Below are 20318 nucleotides of genomic sequence, written 5' to 3'. Positions count from 1 at the left end.
GCTCAGCATGGTTAGGCTGAGTGACCTTAAAGCCACTTTCCTTTCATGACTCAGTTTCCTCACTATGTTCCCAGAGCCCTTTTGGCTTCTGCCTTTCACGGTGGCTATTTTTCACACTGAAATTCCAAACTCAAGTCTGTGTCTTTGAAAGACATGGCTGCCATGTCTTCTTCCTGCTTTTTAAAGTGTCATATGGCTGATATGCCATTCTCTTTTGGTTGCTGTTGGCTTGTTGAAGTCCTAGCACATTGTAGGTGCTCAGCTAACAGTGGCTGAATTGAAGTCAGATGACCTTCAATACGTTTCTATGTGTAAACCTAGGCATGGTGGCACATAATCATAACACTCAGGAAAGCTGAAGCAGGAGGGTTGCAAGTTTGAGGCCATCCTGGACTGCATAAGATTCTAGGCCAGTGTGAGCTACTTAACAAGATCCTGTCTCTAAACAAAATGAAGCCCTTCAAACAAACAAACAAACAAACAAACAAACATGACACTACATTTCCTCAAAAGTACCATGAAAGGTCTTGAGCTGGCAGCTCTAAATCAAAGGGCCAGTCAGTGGGGAAATTGGGAAGGAGTACCAGTCCAAAGTAGGCTGAGGGTCACTGGTTTTACTCCATCGGACAAATGACACCTGTATTTCCAAGAAGGGACAGTCTTTATTTCCAAGACACTGGCGCAGTTGGGATTCAGTAAGGAGTACAGAACAGACCTTCCCACTCAATGGGCAAGAACTAACCCTTGTCTTAATAGAAGAGGTCTTCTATTTCATCCAAAGACAGATTGACACCCTGCACTAAGATGAGGTAAACCTTTCTTAGGAGGAAGGAATCAAAACACTGGTAGACCACTGTGGTCCTCGTGGCTACTGGAGTTTTGGAAGGAAACACAGCCTGTGCTCCCTCCATCTGGGAACCTGCTACCTGCCTTGGCATATAAGGAGAAAGGAAGGACATCTCCTGGGACCCTGGGTTGTTCAAACACAAGACAGTGGTGATCATGTCAAAAGAGGACCCCGGAGCTAGCTGGAACCAGTCAGAATTACAAAGCACTGTTCAAATGACTGCTCATCCATCTCCCGAGTTAGAGGAAGACACAGATGAGTCCATACTCAGAGTCATGTTTTGGACCTGATGTCAATGCATAGAACCCATGTGAAAATCTGGATGTGGTGACATGAATTTGTAGTCTCAGAGCTGGGGACGTAGAGACAGGTACATCCCTGGGGATTGACATCCAGCTGTTATAACTGAATCAGTAAATTTCAGGCCAGTTGAGTGATGATATTTCAAAAGGCAAGGCAAGCAGCATTCTGAGGAATAACCTTTGGCTTCTGAGGCTAACCTTTGGCTTCAGCACATACTCACACACATGCACACCCATGTACAAACAAACACACACACACATAAGACGCTGACTTATCAATTATAGCCTGATTTACCAAAGCAACACAAGGCCATGGTATTTACTGGTTCACTCCAACGAAAGCTATTTGTCATCATATATTACCTACAAACCCCGAAAACTTAGGAAACATGATTTACAGTTTTAATTACAATAGAAATATGTGCCTACACTCATGCAGATAATTAAACACAGCTCAAACTCATTACTGAGTTACTCGAAAAAACAAACTGCTAAGCCTAAGACTTAATTATAAGCTTTCAATCTGACTTGAATTAATTCTTTCTAGAGCCTCCAATGAATTCCAAACATTTCAATGGAAACTCATCGAAATTTCAGAGACCATTTAAGTCATTGACTTCATATTCTTTAAGGTAGTTTAAAAACAACAACAACAACCACACAGATTTTCCAAAAGAAGACTGCAGAAATTTCCACCCTCGATTCTCAGCTATAAATTTCTGAGAGCCAAAGTCAAGGAGTAAGTGAGCTCTGGAGGCATCGCTTGCTCAGCGCTGGGGCTCAGGGGCTCTGACACTCATTAGCTCTTTAATATTCTGGGGCCTTACATACCCCTCATTGACTTCCTCCACAGTAGGTTAGTCTTGTCTGTGTCTCTGTTGGGAAGAGCAGCTTCTCATCATCCCAGAACACAAAGGAAGGACTGACCAGTCTGTAGTCCCAGCACTTGAAAAGCAGAGAAAGGTAAGAGACTAGCTTCAACCACCTAACAAGTCTGAGGCTTGCCTGGGCTACACTGTCTCAAACAAAACAACAAAGGGAAGAGGAAAAGCCTCCCAAATGACCACAGACAAGCGTGCATAAACTGTCTCTAGAGCTATTCCTTTGTTTTGGGAATGAAACATAGTTTTTATGTGCATGCAACTAAGATGTGTTTAAGCCAACATGCCACCACAGTGCTATTTTCTGATTAACACTTCTAGTTTTTTTGTAAGTAAATGAAAACACTTTCTGAATTTTCCTAGAAATTCAAAGTTAAGCTTTAAATTTACTTAAAAGCTGTGATTTTTTTTTAATAGGTAGAGACTGCCACACCCTTCCTAGCTGAGCTACTTTCAAAGCTTGACTTAGTGTGACATCTAGTGCCCAGATAAGGAAATCATAACAGAGCCACTGGTATCTTTTTTTTGACTAATGACTCCATTTCTAGAGATGGTGGCTGGCTTCTATTAGCAGGAGAAAGACAACAAATGTGTGTGACACTGTTTGGTGTAGTTTGTGAAATAACGTCATGCTACCACAAACTCTAAATATCCTAAAACATGGAAGGTTCTGGAATCCACAGGCTCTGAAGCTGGGACTGGGTCTGGTTTTCAGGCTGCAGTAGGTGAGTGCTGGAAAGCCAAACCAGAAAAACAACAAACTCAAATCAAAACAAGAGGGCAGGAATGTCACAAGAATGTCGCAGGACAGTGTCCTTTAAAAACATTCCATGGTCATTTGGCTTTTTAATTATCTGTGCTTATATGATAAATGAAAGCAATCTAGACTGAAATCTGCCAAGGATGTTGATCCCACCATTTCTTAGCTGTGTGCTGCTAGTTACCTAATTCACTCCTGCGTCTCTGCTTCTGTGCTTTCTCTCTGCCAGGAGAATTATAATATCTACCTTCCATCAATGTGTGAAATCTCTCTACTATGGACAGCTATTGAACCTTTAGGATATCCCAGTCAGCGTATTGAATTGTCTACTTTTCTTAATAACACTGTGCAAAGAGATGCATTATACCCCTTCCATAACTGAGAAAACCGAGGCCTATCAAGAGGACATCATCTGTCAAAGGTCCCAAAGTTGGTAGGTGGGAGGCAGGATTCAAAGCCAGTCCATCTGATGCCAGAACTAACATGGATAATCCCTTTGACATACTAAGGGAGTTTTATAGTCGAGTGTGTTCTAACCTTGATTCTCTAACTCCTCAGAAGTCAGGTCCTTGGTCAGGCGCTTCTCTAAGACACTTTGATTTATGCTATCCTGAACTTGAGTTGCTTCACAACAAGAGCAAGGTAAAGTTCATGTTCACAGTGTGGCCTGACTCTGGCTCCCTTGTCCCAGTCGTGCTTTGCAGGGCCAGGGTTGATGTCTGGAATCACCCCTGTGCTGTTAGATGTGGGGATGCTGTTGGGTTGGGGCTATAGGGTATGGGGTGATACCACACCCCCGTTTAACTTTCTTCTTAAGTCTTCTTCTTGTGAGCCATATCAAATCCAAAGGCCCAGCCCACTGGGGGAAGGATGAGGCAGCGCACTTGTGGAGGCTGGGTCTCTGACCAGTGGTAACGCTGAACAGCGACTTGGATGATCAGGTAGCCCAAGGCCGTTTCTGTTAGTCATATTTGCCAAAGGCAAGGGCTGCAGCTGTGACATGAGGAGGATTTTTTTCTGTCTAAATTCCCTTCTTTTAAATATATTTCCTTCTTGTAAAAACTGATACATACAAAACAAACAGACAAAAATCCCATAAAACTGGTTCTCTGATTTATGTGGCTGAATTTTCTCCTAATATTCTGAGGGAAATGGGTATAACATAAAATGTATCCCCTTAACTGCTCCAGTAGACAGTTTCATGGACCAGACACATCACTAATGTTCATTTCCAGACCTCTTTTGTACCCATTAGGCAGTAGAGCCTTCTCCCTCTACCTAACCAGAGCCTGATATCTCTGTTTTGCTTTGTGTCTCTCTGATTTGGATTACTCTAAGTAATGTATCCAAGTGGAATCCCACAGTGCTTGCTTTTAGTGGCTGGGCTTGTTTCACTTAGCATAACGCCACTCAAGGTTCATCCATTCATAGTGTGTGTCAGAATCTCCTTCCTTTTTAAGGTTGCATAATATTTCACTGTATAGACATACCACGCTTTACTCATTGGCAGATCTATGGCTTTGTACCTACATATTACTGTTGTAAATAATGGCAGTTTGAACATGGGTATACAATAACTCACTGAGACCTTACTTTCAAGCCTTCTGAATGTATAACCAGAAATGAAATAGGCAGATCACATCCTAACAGCTCCTTATTGCTGTGTATATTTTGGTTGTTAGTTCCTATGTGCATGGTGAACCATCCTTTCCTCTAGGTCTTTGTTCAAATATCACATTGTCAAAGCCTACCCCAGCACCCTTTAAAAACTTCAACCTACATTCCCAGTAACTCTGATCTTTTTCTAATTGGTAGACTTTTAGAGATTTGCCACTTCCTGGAACTCTACATAATTTTCCTATTCAGAGAGTATATTCTCCACTGGCTTTTTCCTCCCTCTTGGGGGAGGGAGCTTTGATTCATTTGCTCAGCACTCAAGTGACAACGGCAGCACCCAATACAGTAAGTAGTCACTGACTGGCTTCTGTATTGAACATCTGTGCACACATACATCAGTGAGCTTTGCAAAGTACCAGCAGAGTGGGCTGGACTGAGGAATGAGCACTTCATATGTATGGAGAATGCCAACCCCCCTTCTGAGAGAGCTCACTTTACACTCTTCTTGGGGGCAAATTGTAAGAGTAGCCATCTAAAAATATTGACCTTGCTGCAGACTTCTATTAATGAATTCAAGGCATAATAACAAGTAGCAGGATGTAGGGTTGGTTTTTTTTTTTGCTTTTTTTTTTTTTTTTAGAAAAACATACGTGAGGCCACCATGCTCAAATAAGCAAACCAAATGCAGCTTTAAAACTGACAGTCAACTTTCTTTCTGGAAAAGTCTTAGCTCTCTAAAATGATGGCCAAGGTTCTCTGTAGTCAGGGTTAAGAATAAGTGCGACCGAGCCGACAGTGCTTGCATCAAAGCCCACCAGAAACCCATCAGTCTTGTTCCTGAGGCAGAGATTTCAAAGTGCTGAGGGAAACTGTAGCATCAATCATCCTTTTCATGGATGAACTGTGATGCTTATTCTTGGTTGTCAACTTCACTACATCTGGAATTAACTAAACCCAAATGGCTGAGCTCGCCTGTGAGATATTTTCTTCTCAATGAAACCCTTTGAAATGGGAAGACCCACTTCTAATCCAGATCTTTTGTGGTGGGAAGATCCATCTTTCATCTGGGCTACACTCTCTGCTGGTAGCTTATATAAAGGACATGGAAAAGAGAAGCTCTCTCTCTCTCTGTTTGCTTGCCAGTCCTTTTGTTTGCTGGCATTAGAGCCTGCGTCTTCGGGATTCTGACGTATACTGAAAACCAGCTAAGACATCCAGCTTCATGGACTGAACAACTATTGTATTTTTTTAGCCTTTCATTGGTAGACAGCCATTGTTGAACTAGCTGGACTACAGTCTGTAAACCACTTTAATAAATATAAATATATATATTATAATATATTTATAAAATATATATATTTATATAAATATAATATATATGATATACATTTTCATATATATATGGGATGTACATACATATGCATATATGTGTGTATATATTTGTGTATATATACATACACACACACACATATATATTCATATTAGCTCTGTAAGTTCTATTCCTCTAGAGAACCCTGACTAATACAGGGTTCTCTAAAATTCTTAACCCGTAGGAGTTTTTATATCATCAACATCACTTCACAATAGATAGATAGATAGATTGATTGATAGATAGATAGATAGATAGATATTCCCTTTCAGTTGATGTTACATTTGTACAGAGGGAAGTTTTCACAGTAGCACAATTTTGATGCATTTGCCATTCTTTGCAATACACATTGACACTATTTGGATAGGACTGACAGAGGGTGTCACCAGAATGTGAAAACTTGCAACCTGGGCAAGGATGGGAAAGGACAAAGAGTGACTTTGAGAAAGAAATATCAGATACATTCTATTCCCCAACCAAATACTCTGGCATTAGATATTTGGAGTCAGAATACTGTCACAACCAACTTTTCAAATAAACATTTAGGCTTTCGGTTGATCTAGTAACAAATTCCCCGTTCTGAGGTTTGACTCAGTTTGACAGATAGATCATCCCTTTCCTCTTAGTTATATATTCTAAAGGTAAGTCATGTCTATGATTTGCTTGTGGGAAATCATTGCTGATTTTCATGATATTGCTTTGAAGTTATCAATATTATCCTTTATTGGGCCCCTTTTCTGTATTTTTAAGATTTCTCCCCTTGGATTTCTCAATGGAATGACAGATTTTTGTTGCATGTTGTGAATTTTCCCACAGGCATGTGTGGCGGGTGATTAAGTCTTTTCAGACTGTGACACAGTTTGTCTCTGAGTGATGAAAACATCTTTTAAGAGCGAGGGTCCCTCAAAGAACTAGTGGCTGAAGAATGCTTGGTTCCACACAAATTCCTCTTAACCTTAGACTCAAAGCAATATGCCAAAAGACAAGGCAGGACAGTGCACAGGAGTTAAATGCAAGTCTCCTTGCTATACAGTTCCGCTCAGCACAGGGGCTACATGCATACAGTTCCTTCTACAGGTAACCATGAAGTGAAAGCATCATTTTCTAAAAGTGGGAAGAGACCTTGTGCTTTCTCAAGTATCCTTTTTTTAAAAAAAAAGATTTATTTATTCATCGTATGTATATGAGTATACTGTAGCTGTCTTCAGACAAACCAGAGAGGGCATTGAATCACATGGCTGTGAGCCACCATGTGGTTGTTGGGAACTGAACTCTGGACCTCTGGAAGAACAGTCAGTGCTCTTAACTGTTGAGCCATCTCTCCAGCAGCACCTCCCCCTCCTCCTTTTCAAATAGAGAACTTGGGTCTCACAAAGGGTAGCTACCAGGTGTAGCTATCGTGTCAGTTTCATACTGTGACAGGTCGGAAGTACTCAGGACTGGGTCTCTATTCTTAGCACTCATGGTACAGTGTTCATTTCAAGACAGTACCACCTTCCAAAAGTGTCTATTCTCTGATTACTTTCCTGCAGACTGTAAAGGCTTACAACCACCACAACTGCAGTGTTTCTGCCTTTGTGAGTTAAACTTGTGTCTCTAGTGCAGTTGGCAGCTCTGTGTAAAATACTGTATTTCTCATGCCTATCTGCAACTGAATTACCCTGTGGGTGACATGAGGCTGGGAATGGAAATCAATAGCAGTTGAATGTGGCTATCTACTTTCTTTACTTTCTGCAGGCAATCTATAAACCTTCAAGAGCATATCCATGGCTGGGAATGCCCTGCTTTCTAACAAGTTTCTTTGCCCCTTGATGCTAAACTGTTAATGCTACAAAGCCCTGGTATTGATACTTTTTTTCCTGGATGCCATGGAAGTTATCCCCCATTACCGTTCTCATTACTGGGAGGTGATGAAAGGGGCCTATGTGGAGGTATTAAGCCTCATGGAGTGTGTTCTTGGAACTGCTCTGTCTCCCTCCTGCCTCCCTTTGTCCTGCCTCTTGTCTTCTGTGTGGTACAGGAGAGACTCTCCTCTGCCACAGGCTCCTGCCACCATGGTGTTTAACCTCATCCTGGATGCAGAAATACTGAGGCAAAGGACCACAGACTGGAGCTCTGAGACTCTGAGCCAGCATGTGATTTTCCCTTTAAGTTATCCTTGGGTATTTTGGTCACAGTGACACAAAGGTCACTATGACAGGCCACTGCTACTATGTAGAGCTAGAGCTATACCATGTATGGACCACAAGTCTATAAAATATGCCTCGAGGGCAATCCATGAGTGGCACTTAGTGACCAAATTGGCAGTGGTGTCTTAAGAGCAGTAGAAGAAATGAGTACAATGGGGTAGACCAGACTATATTCCTCAAGTTTATGGGGGACATGCAAATGTCACTGCACAAAAGCACTTCTTGGCCATATGAGAGAGTAGGCTAGGTAGTGCTGACTGTCAACCTGATCAGCTCTAGAATCACCCAGGAGACATTCCTCCAGGGACACCTTTGAGGGATTACTTATGTTAAGTTAGTCTCTGAGTAGTCTATGGTGGATTATCTTGATTAAGTTAGTTAAGGGAAGACCTGTCCATTGTGGGTGGCTCCATTTCCTGGAATGTGATCTTGGACTGTATAAAAAGGAGAAAGCGGACAAGCAGGATGGCTCTCCAGGTAAAAGTTCTTGCCACTAAGCCTGCCGATCAGAGTTCAATCTCCAGAACCAGCACGGCGGAGGGAGAACTGATTCTTATGTGTGACATGCTTACTCTTTCCCCAATAAGAATAAACAAAATGTAATACAATTTTTTTTAAGAAGACAAGGGGAAAAGCGGATGGAGTACATGCATCAATTGTTCTGTGCTTCCTGACATGGATGGAATGTGACACGTTATCTCAGGCTCCTGCTGTCATGACTCCTCTGTCACGATAGATTGCACCCCAGAACTGTGAGCCAAAATAAACACTCTCACCTTAAGTTGTTTTTGTCAAGGTGTTGTGCAACAGCCACAGGAAAAGAAACCAAGGCTGTGGGGATGAGGCACAATCCTGATGCTGGCTCATGGGCAGTATCGTAAGGTCTAGGCTCTCTTGGATGAACTGTTAGGCTGGGACTGGGGGTGGGGCCACTAGCAGGGCTTTTGTGCTGCTGTGAAGGCCGCAGGATACTGTACTTATCATCTTCGTGGCGCCTCAGGTAGAGGGACTTCAAGAGTACCACCAAACACAAATGGAGGCAGCAGCTCGAGCACTGAATGCTCAGGAGGCCCGAAGGACAGAGTGTAGTGTGCACAGAAGTCGCTGCCTGCTTTCTAAGCACAGGCATCACTGGTTAGTTCTTTTGGAGAATAAAAGAGAGTGAAGTCATGGCTAGACCGTTTCTCAAACAGACAGACAGAACATCAAATGACATAAAACGAACACTACTAAAGTTGGATGATAAACACATAACTTAAAGAATATAGCAACCTAGGTGTGGTGATACACACATGTAATCTCGGCACTCAGGAGGCTGAGGCAGGAGAATCACAAGTTCAAGGTCAGCCTACATTAGACAGTAAGGCTCAATTCTTAAAATTGTGTGTGCGCACTTGTGTATTTGTGTATATGTACAAATATGTGCATACATATGCATATATCTGTATCTTAAATCTATATTTTAATGGATAATACAAGATGGTGGTTTAAAACCACATCACATGGTTTTCAAATCCCACACCAAACAATGCTGACTTGAACAACGTCCTAGTCTCTCAGTGGTTCAGCTTTTTTATCTGTAAAATGGAGGAAGAAAGAATATCTCCTCACAGAGTCATTGTGAGGAACAAACACGTTAATATATGAGATGCCCTTAGAGCAGTAGATATCGAATGGATTTCTCCTGGGCAAATGGTAAACTCCATCAACATGTGGCATGTCCAAATCTCTTGTTCTGTCAAGCTTCTGAACTCTGTTCTGGTGTAACACCCAACACTTACCCACTGTGGCTGATGCAGATGAGAGCAGAGATTTGCCCCAGGACCCCCAGCCTGCCCATCTTCCTGCCTGTGGTGAGGAGTCCACAGCCTGCAGAAGAACAAATTAGCAGCAGCAGGTCAGATATTTGCTTTGCCCCGAATGGAAAAACATTCATTCAGAGAAGCAGAGAAGGCTCAGTAACAAAACCCACCACCCCCCAACTGCATCTCCCAGACTTATGGTTTATACTGGTCATAAAAGAGTATCTTGACCTACGCAGCAGTATGTACTTTGGAACCAAACTGAGTAATGGAGGTGTTGGGTCCTATGGACTTGGCCCAATATGAGGAGGGATCTGTAGTCCTCTCAGTACATGAAAAACAGTGACAAAGGATGCCAGGGGTGAGGGGTCAGGGTGAGGGGAGTGGCAGAGGAGAGAGAGAGAGGGGTAACATATTAGAACACAAAAGTGATTCAAAAAACATTTAAATAACCCTGGTTTAGCCGATTCTTACAAAGCTAATTAAATGTGCTTGAAAGACAGAGTTAACTTTCAGACTTGTGGGATGAGGTGGAAATGCTAGTGTGGTTGGCAGATAGTGGTGTCCAGCATTGACTGAAGGCATCAACTAGTCTGGAGAGAGGTGGTGGCAACAGAAAGCTTTGTGGGATTTCTGTATTCAAGCTGTTGGCTTCACTCAAATGACCCCTGCAACTCAGCCCTCACCTGTAGGGATAAATATGTTCCTGGCTTGTCATATTCTGTCTCCCTGGTTTCTGAACTATGAATTGGAGACTGTGGTTTAGTGTGAGTTGCTTGTTTCAACATAATATGAAAATTCAGGCATGGCGGACCATCCTATTCTATTCACCGAGCTAGTTAAGGGAAAGCAGGGTATGCAAGATGGCGGTGCACCCAGGCCACTGCATAGACTTCCAGTAGTATCTTAGATCTGGGCTTTCTAGTCTGAGGACTGGCTGCATTCCCAACTTTGTGTTTTAGAAGATTCCCTCATTGTTTTGCTTCCCTCCCTGCCTTTCAGTATCTCTCTGTGTCTCTCCGTGTCTCTGTCTGTCTGTCTGTCTGTCTGTCTGTCTCTCTCTCTCTCTCTCTCTCTCTGTGTGTGTGTGTGTGTGTGTGTGTGTGTGTGTGTGTGTGTGCGCGCGCGTGCGCATGTCCGCATGTCCTCTTCCCTTTCTTTCTGGTCCTGGTCACTAATTCATCCCTAGCGTCTAAAAGAGTGCCTAATATTATTTGTTGGATAAATGCCTGAAATCCGTCCATTTTCTTGCATAAGAATGCAGTAGTTTCTGTTAATCTCATCAAGTGAGTCCTGACTCAATGGAAGCACAGCTTTCTCTAACTATTCACAAACTGGTCATAGAAAGCAAAGGAAGAATATATTGACTGGGAGTAAGCGTAGACAAAGTAAGAGAGATTCTTTTATAGGAAGGGAGGGAGGGAGGAGAGGAAGAGGCCTATATAACACAGATTCTGTAACTCCGAGGCTGGCCATCAGTCACCCCCAACTCCATTTCCTCTGCAGTCTCCCTTGCAGATAAGGGTTGTATACTGATAAGTTTTTCACAAAGACATATATAAATGGGGAAGCTTTTGCTTTTGTGATAAATTTTCAGTTATGGTGGTTGCCAAGTCTTCCTCCTGTTCTGCATGTGGAAATGACACTTGGCAGTGAAGGGGGGAAATTTGCTGCCTCCGGGAAAGGTCAAAGAATCCCTGGTCCTGATGCTGATGGAGCGCTGAGCCAATGCCGGGAGCTACTTGTCCCCATCTTTTGTATTACAGAAGAAAATACATCGCTGTTCTGTAAACCACTATGTGTGGATTTTAGTTATTTGTATCTCGCTGCATTCCTAACTGATTTACCCAGTAAATATCAAATACCATCCATTCAGCAGAGAGATGCGACTAATGGAAAAGGTCACAGAATTGATTTGCTAGGGTTTGAGTCAAGGTTCTGCCATTCTGTGCAATGAATTACTGAAGCTCTTCTAAGCCCCCACTCATTTGTTACAAAATGCAAGACAAGAAGACAGAGGAGAGCTCTCAGAATTGGGGGAATACACTCAATGATGTCGTTGGCTTTTGTAAAATTGTACCTTGAGTATATGCAATGAAATTTTACATGCATAAAAGAGCTCTCAGAGCCAATAACCCCACAGGTCTTGAGAAGATTAAAATTATTTCATATGAATTTGTCATATAAACACTCCATAAATGTTAGGTTGAAACACCAGCTTTAAGGTTGTGCAGGAGAGAGCTTGCTGTCAGTTTTTCCTTCTGTCTGGAAACAGAAAAAGACTTGTCAACATGAGCAGAACGCCCGTGACTCATGACTGTCTGGACTCGTTTGAGGTGTCTACATTGATTCGCCCCATTTGGCAATAGAATCCAGTAGCAATTTTATACTACCAGGAAAACAGATGTAAGTCGATGACTAATATCATTCTTTCACTGGGCCAATCACTGCCTGTGATTAGAAAGAACAATACACTCAAGGGTGATGGCTTCTGACTCAGATCTACAATATTGACTGTGCTCTGACAGCTGGTAATTGGCTAGCAAATAAAACAGAAAGTCAAATGACTCTAGAACTTTTTGCTATGCAATAAGTGACTATTTCAATTGCTTTATTAATAAAGTCCTTGATATTGAGCTGGAACTTCTGACTAATTACAAGGAATATCTATTATTAATAGAAACTCCTCAAGTGCCTACACATTTAACAACAACAAAAAATAAACTAAATAAATGTTAACCATGAATTATATATCTCATCATAAATATTATATCCACTAACTGGTCATTATGTGACACACTTAGAAAACTGTAAAATAGCAGCATAGGTCCCATGAGGTGGCTCAGGGGGTAAAGGTACTCGCCATGCAGGTCTAATGACATGAGTTAAATTCTTGGAACCAGTGTGAAGGGAGAAGAAAATAACCTTCTCCACAGAGTCCTCTGACCTCTACATGTGTGCTATGGCATATGGGCATGTGCAAACACACACATACACATTCAAATCAGAATAAAATAGGCAGAGTGGATCAACCTGCTTCTCCCATTATTAAATACTGCTGTGAGGCTTTGTTTCTCATCTCTTACCTATGTACTTCTCACCTCCTTTAACAGAGACCTTTGTGGCCCAACTCAGAAAGCAGAAGGCATCCTATGAGAACTCACTATGGTTTGTTTGTTTTTTTTTCTCCTTCCCATAAACTCAGAAGAATGACCTTGTATAGTTGGGGCAAATCAATCTTGGATTGATCAAGGACATCTAAAAGAGATGGCTCAGCAATTAAGAGCACTGGCTGCTTTTTCAGAGGTCCTGTGTTTAATTCCCAGCAACCACACAGTGGCTTGCAACCATTTATAACTGCAGACCCAGGGGATCTGATGCTCTCTTGAAGTCTCTGGGCATTAGGCATGCATATGATGCACAGACATACATACAGACAAAACACTGATATACATGTAATAAATAAATAAATAGATAGATAAATAAATAAAAATTAAAAAAATCCAATTGGTCCTTTGAACATTTACAATCATTGTGTGGTCCCAAGAATATTTAACTACGGAAGATTCCATCAAGTTCAAAGTTCCTTAAATAGAGAAGACATTTAAATACCTAGTATCCCACTTAGCATCAAATAAAAAGTACTTTTTAGGTTGGATCTGTGGCTTAGTGGTACAGCAATCATCTGGCTTGAGCAAGGCCCAAGTTCCATCCCTAACACCACCAAAACCACTATCCAAATGACCACATCGCTTACTGAGGCTGGAATGTGGCTCTGTCACAAAGCATCTGTCTAGCTTGTGTGAGACTCTGAGTCAGAGCTTCAGGGAAACAAATTATTTATTTAATTTAGGGGAACAAGTTCAAAACTATAAATAGATACAAGGTAAAAAAAAATCTAGAGGGGCCTGTCAAACACAGGGACCATTCACGTTTGGATAGAAAATATATATTCCTGTGTTAAGATAAAAGACCGATCTGGATGTCCCCATCCCCAAGAGAGATGAGGAATCGGGTACCGTGTTTATCTCATACTAGGGAAGTCCGTCATTAGACCCACGAGACCAGGTCTTCCTGTAACTCACAGCACAGATACCCTGGAAGGAGCCTCACTAGATCAAGGAGGCTGCAAGCTTTCCTGAGTACTTGCAGCTCTGTCAGAAGGTCTGACTCGCAATGGCCTCAGTTATTTCCAAGTAATTTTCTTCCCTCATGGGTAAACCTTTTCCAACTCTGGGAAGATTTAAAACTTGTATGTGGAAAGGTTAAAGGACCAAAGGCATGCTGCTAATGTTTTTTGTGCACATTTGACCTTTTCTGTCCTACTGATATTTATGAAAGTTAACAGGGTCACAAGGTTTGAAAACCAATTTACAATGAATAGCTGAATTATCACATCACACACTTTAGCTGAAATGGTCCACATTTAGGAATACTGTATTAACATTTAGGTCTTTAAGCCCACTTTATACATTTAATAGCTTTTATAACAATTATTAAGTACTCAGCAAGGTTTTCTAATCTACAGATGAGGCACTTAAAAAGGAAATAGAATGTATTACATTTAAAACATTCAAGTTGGTAAGAAAAAAAAGTATCAAACGTTAAACAAATTTCCCTAGAAAGCGGCTGCTTAATTTTGCTGGGCTTGTACGCAGAATCATGATTTGTGAGATGAACATAAATCCTAAGGAAGAATTGAGTGTTTAAAATTTCAGTCTTAATAAACTAAACACTATTTAAATCAAATTAAGCCTCTAAGTAGATCTTTCTATATACAATACACACATCAGCTTACACCAAAACCCATCTAAACCCAAATCGAAGGATACCCAAGTCAACGGACCACGGTTTCATTCTTCTGTTGTCATGGAAACAATGTCATCCTTTTAGTTACCACTGTCCTTACCACCTAACACCACCCCATCCCGGGCTGGTTCTAGGTCTCTTGGCTTGAGGTCTCTTGGCTTTGTCTTTCTCCCAACAGTGTCTTCTCACATTCAACTATGCCCACGGTGTCTCCGTCACAGCACCTCAACAGGAATAAGGGGTTTCTTTCAAACCTCTCAGCTTTATGCTCCATATCTTTCTTCTCCACCTCTTCAGAGTGATGAGGATCTGTGGTACTCACTCCTGCCATCCTGTCATCTTCTATTGAACATAGCAAGTGTCCTCCTGCCACCACCTTATGAAGCCGTTGGCATCCAAGTCACACTGGCTTCCTTATTGTCAAGCTATGATAGTCTTTCATTGCCTGACCTCTCAGGAGGATTTGAAACTTAATGTATTTGGATTTAAAACACTCTAGTTCCATAGCATTGGTATCTGTCCACTCACTCTTCTTTACTATGACAAAATACCAGAAGTGGGCACATTTTATAAGGAAAAGATGTTTACTGAGTGCACAGCTCTGGAGACTTCAAGGCAAGCTCCAACACTGATTTGGTTCTGCTGAGGATCTCAAGGTTGATGGTGTTCCAGTAGTGGAAGCATGTGAGAAAGGAATTAAATCTCAAAACAGGAAGCCGGAGAAGAACTAGATGCTTAGGCTCATACTTTTAACTACCTGTTCTTGTGACAGCTCAAGAGTCTCATAAGAAGCACCTTAATCCTTTCTTAGGACAGCTTCCCCAGGAACCCTAGGAATGACCACTGGGCCCTACCTGCCAGATGTACAGTTTTCTAATACCTCTGTACTGAGAACCAATAATCTAACCCCATCCCTTGGGGATCCAACTCAAACTATATCCAAAGCACAGCATTGCGTCTGCCCTATCTTTCCATTATTCCTTAGTGTCAGCATTCAGTATTACGACTTCAGCTATTTTTAGAACAGTCTTGCATACTTAGTATGCTATCATGTATGCTTCTTAGATTAAGCTACAATCTGAGAGCTGTCAGCATTCCAATAAAATATGTACAGTCGGGTCAGCAGGGCATTGTCATTAGGAAACCCGTGCTCCAGAGGCGGCCATAATAAGCAATCCTATTATCTCTGCCTCCATTAACACCGGATGGTTTGCCAATTAGCATTCTGAATTGCAGGGATATATTTTAACTGGTGAACACAGAAGACTTTTTAATTCGCATCCTCAATATCTGAAAAGAAAGGTCTTCGAAATTTGTAGATGGTTAAATACATCGAAGAGAGTCTTCCTACTTTTACATGTCCAGGCATAAGGAAACCTTTCAGGGAGCAAGATGAATGAGCGGTTACAGGTGCCTGCTGCCAAGCCTGAGGAGCTGAGTGACCCCAGGAGACACATTGTGGAAGGAGAGGCTTGACACCTGCAGGTTACCTCTGACTTCCACACATGAACTATAACACATGTGCACTCATACATATACAAGCATGTGTGCACATATGCACGCACAGAAATAAAGATAATTAATATAATACAATATACATTATATGTAATATAATATAATATAATATAATATAATATAATATAATATAATAAAAAGAAAAGCCTTTGCCTTGTGTCAGAGTTCAACTTTGAACTCTGGGGAATTCTGGTTACACATATCTGGATTCTTCTCAGGGAACTAAATCTACCTCTGAAATTCAGTGAAGCTTTCATGCAAGGTGGTAGACCGAAACTTAGAGGACGGGTCAGAGGAGCACTCTCAAACCAACACAGGAAACAATTTCTATGAACTATCTTTTTTTTTTTTTAAATAAAAGCAACAATTTAATTGGGACTGGCTTACAGTTTCAGAGATTTAGTCATTTTTCATCATAGCAGGAAGCATGGCAAGCATGCAAGAAAACGTGATTCTGGTGAAGAAGCTGACAGTTCTGCATCTTGACCCAAAGGCAGCCTGAAGAAGCTGACAGTTCTGCATCTTGACCCAAAGGCAGCCAGGAAGAGACTGTCTACCAGGGAGCTAGTAGGAGGGCCCATTCTGCAATGGGTGAAACTTCAAAGCCCACTCCCACAGTGATGCACTTCTTCCTTGGACTATTTTATCTCTCATGTCCATTGATATTTTATTCAAAAATATCAGCTCTCTGCAAAAGATCTCCACTTGGCTGTCCTATGAACTCAGAATCTTCTCAACTCCTCTGCATCCTATTAAACTTCTGTAGCAATCCCCACGGTTATCCACAGACACTGTAGGGATGCCATGGGCCTATGTACTAGACGTAGAGTCTTGTCCTCTGCTATGATCACCTGCATAAAAGTATTTCAAGGCAGAACCCAGAGGTCTGATGTTGTTGTTGAGACAGGGTCTCACTATATAACTAACTCATCATATAGACCAGGTTGGCCTTGAACTCACAGAGATCCGCCTGCCTCTACCTCCTAGCTGCCATGATTAAAGGTTTGAGCCACTATGTCCAGGCCAGAAGTATCTCAACTATTCTAAAACATAGTTCAATCTGGCCTCAAGCTAAGTAGCCCAAGATGACCTTGAAGTTCTGCCTCTGTCTCAACTGCTAGTGTCTTGGGATTTCTATTGCTGTCATAAACACCATGACCAAAAACAGCTCGGAGAATAAATGCTTTATTTCATCTTATAACTCTCAGGTATCACTAGGAAAATCAGAGCAGGAACTCAAGGCAGGAACTTGGAGGCAAAAACTGAATCAGAGGCCATAGAGGAGTGCTGCTTACAGGCTTGCTCCTCATGGCTTGTTCATCCTTCTTTCCTACAGAAACCAGGAACACAAGCCTAGGGATGGTACTGCCCACAGTGGGTTGGGCCCTCATACATCAATCATTAATCAAGAAAATATTTCTCCATACCTGCCTATAGGCAAATCTTCTTTTTAAATGTGCACTGATAGGTGTTTTGCTTGTATGTGTGTTGGTGTGAGGGTATTGGATCCCCTGGAAATGGAGCTACAGACAGCTGTGAGCTGCCATGTGGGTACTGGGAACTGAACCAGGTCCTGTGGAAGAGCAGCCATTCCTCTTAAATGCTGAGCCATCTCTCCAGCCCCATCCTATAGGCAAATCTTAGGGAGGGATTTTTTCAGTTGAGAATTCCTCTTCTCAAACAATTCTAGCTTGCATCAGGTTGCTATAACACTAACCAGCACACACACACTGGGAGCTTGTGCCACCTTGCTTGACTCTATTTTTCCTTTGGTAGGAAAAAAACTCTCTGTGGTAGTCCATACTCCTGAATCTCCCTTTGCAAGCATTTGTTGCATTAACATTGGAATTCTTCCTCATAATGTCCTTTATGAACTGCTACAACCTGTGCTGAACAAGGGTGACCTTTTAAAAAATCCTAGGTAACACTTTCTGATGATGACAATCTAAAGAAACTTAGGCTGTGTAGGTGGGGAGCTGTCTTAACTGCTAAAACACCTTCATCACAAACACAAGGACGTGAGTTCAGATCCCTGGCACCCATGTGAAAACCAAGAGTAGTTGTGTGTATCTGTGATCCTAGGGGCAGGAGAACACAGACAGGCAAGTCCCTGGAGCTCACTAGCCAGCTAGTTTAGCCAATCAGTGAGCTCTGGATTCAGATATTGGCTCAAAAAATAAGGTAGATTACAAAAATGCAGGAAACTCGATGTTATCCTCCTCCAGCCTCCATGTGCATACACACACACACACACACACACACACATACACACACACACCAGAATCTAGAAAAACTTGACCCAGGCTGGATCTTTTAAGGGTTACTGGGCTGATATACCACAAAGTTTTATATCATTCATAAGAACAAGGACCACTCTCAAACAGTAGTCAAGACTCTCTGAACTGATGTAGGAGTTTTACCTGATCCTCAAGATTGGTTTAAATAAATGTTCCACTGAAGGCTTCCCTCACGCTACAGCTATAACTGCTTCCGTATGGCCGCCTGCCCTATCTAGACTGCAGAAATCATGCAGATGCCACACTTCTTGGATTCTTGGTGACACGGAGCTGTAGAGGTGTAAGAGGAGGTGTCACGCTAAATATCTGACTGAAGTGAGAACAGAGACTCTCTCACACAGATGTTTTGAGTAAATCTTGCAGAAAGAATCTGTCTGTGGGACTCCATGGCTTCTGAGCCTGCAGGCCAGAGAAGGAGTCCCAAGGACAGATGGTTTCCTTGAGAGCATAAACAATGTGATCCTTCAGAGCAGAATGATGGGAAGTCTTAACGGACAACATGGATAAAGATAACATAGGAAAGCCTAAAGAGCATCCCGTCTCTGCGTGTGTCTGATGGTGTTTCCAGAGACAATCGGACACAAGGAAGCCGATGGAGTGAGTGCACTCATCCCTTGGTGGATTTACAATATGAAAGCATTACTAGAAGATGGTAAGCACAGGAAGTAGGGAATCACTTGGGGCATATCCTTGAGAGCTAGATTGGTCCTGGCCTCTTCCCGTATCTTCCTTCCCTGTTTCCTGTCTGCCACGAGGTGAAACACATCCTCTGTCACAGGTTCCTGCCACTGTGATGTTTGGACAAAGTGATCATGGCCCAAGCCCTCTGAGATTATGCATCGAAGTAAATACTCCCTTTCCTCAGGTTGTGCACCATGAAATAACGGTCACAGTCGTCACCTGGTAGACTACTGGCCACATCCTTTGCTCTTGCCTTGTCCGGGTCACACTGTCCCATCTGTCAAGGTGGAGCCTCTACCCTGTCAAGTTTTAAAAGTGACTATAACAGCGGGACCCAGAGACAAAGCAACTGTGCAGAAACAGATCACTTAATGATAGACATTATACACAGTGTGACAAAGTTTAATGTGTTCTTTAAGACATTTTTTCCCACAGAAACTTCTTTTACGGGATAACGAGACTTTATCAGGGTTAGATACTTTAGGACCTTAGATATTTTAGGGGCTTGGCTGTTTTCCAATAGAATCCGACATGACTAAGGAACCCGTATACAAGAGCCAAGTGACTGATTTAGAAATGAACTTCCTATTTTAAGGGCTTCCTTCCTCCCTGCCTCTCTATTTTTATTTATTAAGTTTTTGTCTAAAGAATTCATTTTTACCTGGATTTATAGAATTATTTGTATCATTGCAAGAAGATTGCTTGTAAATGTCAAATAAAAGGCAAATATAATAAATGACCAATATTTGGAGATTAGGCACAAAATTGATTACTTCTAATATTGACTTAAAGAACTCAGGGTAAGAATCTAAGGGAGAGAGTGGAATGTCCTTTTTTGGTAATTCCTTAAGCGAGACTAAATCTATCCCTACACAGAAGGGTTTAAATTTGACCCCATGGTTTATAAGCATAAATGAAGGAAATTTGACAGCATGACCGTTTACCAAAATAACATCAAGTTCTACAATAGGGTCTATGACTGCCCAAGCCAGGTGTATTTGACTAGGATTACAGTAGTAGACCCTAAATTCTTTCCATCAGGTCTCGTAACAAATCAAAAAGTGGTTGGTTATTCCTGCGCCACTATTACACCTGCAGGCACACCTTCCTTAGCTCCTGCCACTATTACACCTGCAACATCTGGGTCCAGTGCTGATAAGAAGACCATGTATGCCTTCTCTCCCCCAGCAGTGCAATAGTAACGTCCAGCACTGTGACAGTTAACAACAGGAAAGAGGTTTCCCCATTA

General features: G+C 41.9%; 1 protein-coding gene across 1 annotated transcript in view; it reads right to left on the bottom strand.

The window, feature by feature from the left end:
* Positions 1-20318, bottom strand: part of Fam114a1 (family with sequence similarity 114 member A1) — a 71277-nt gene that overhangs the window by 35567 nt on the left and 15392 nt on the right. Inside the window, exon 3 of the mRNA XM_028765299.1 lies at positions 9747-9834. Coding sequence (XP_028621132.1) covers positions 9747-9834 — 88 coding nt within the window. The remainder of the gene's footprint in view (positions 1-9746; positions 9835-20318) is intronic.

Source organism: Grammomys surdaster, unplaced genomic scaffold (assembly GCF_004785775.1).
Source record: "Grammomys surdaster isolate TR1022 unplaced genomic scaffold, NIH_TR_1.0 150, whole genome shotgun sequence".
NCBI classification, from domain to species: Eukaryota; Metazoa; Chordata; class Mammalia; order Rodentia; family Muridae; genus Grammomys; species Grammomys surdaster.
Note: the sequence above shows the minus strand (reverse complement) of the source record. Positions and strands in the feature narration are given on the sequence as shown.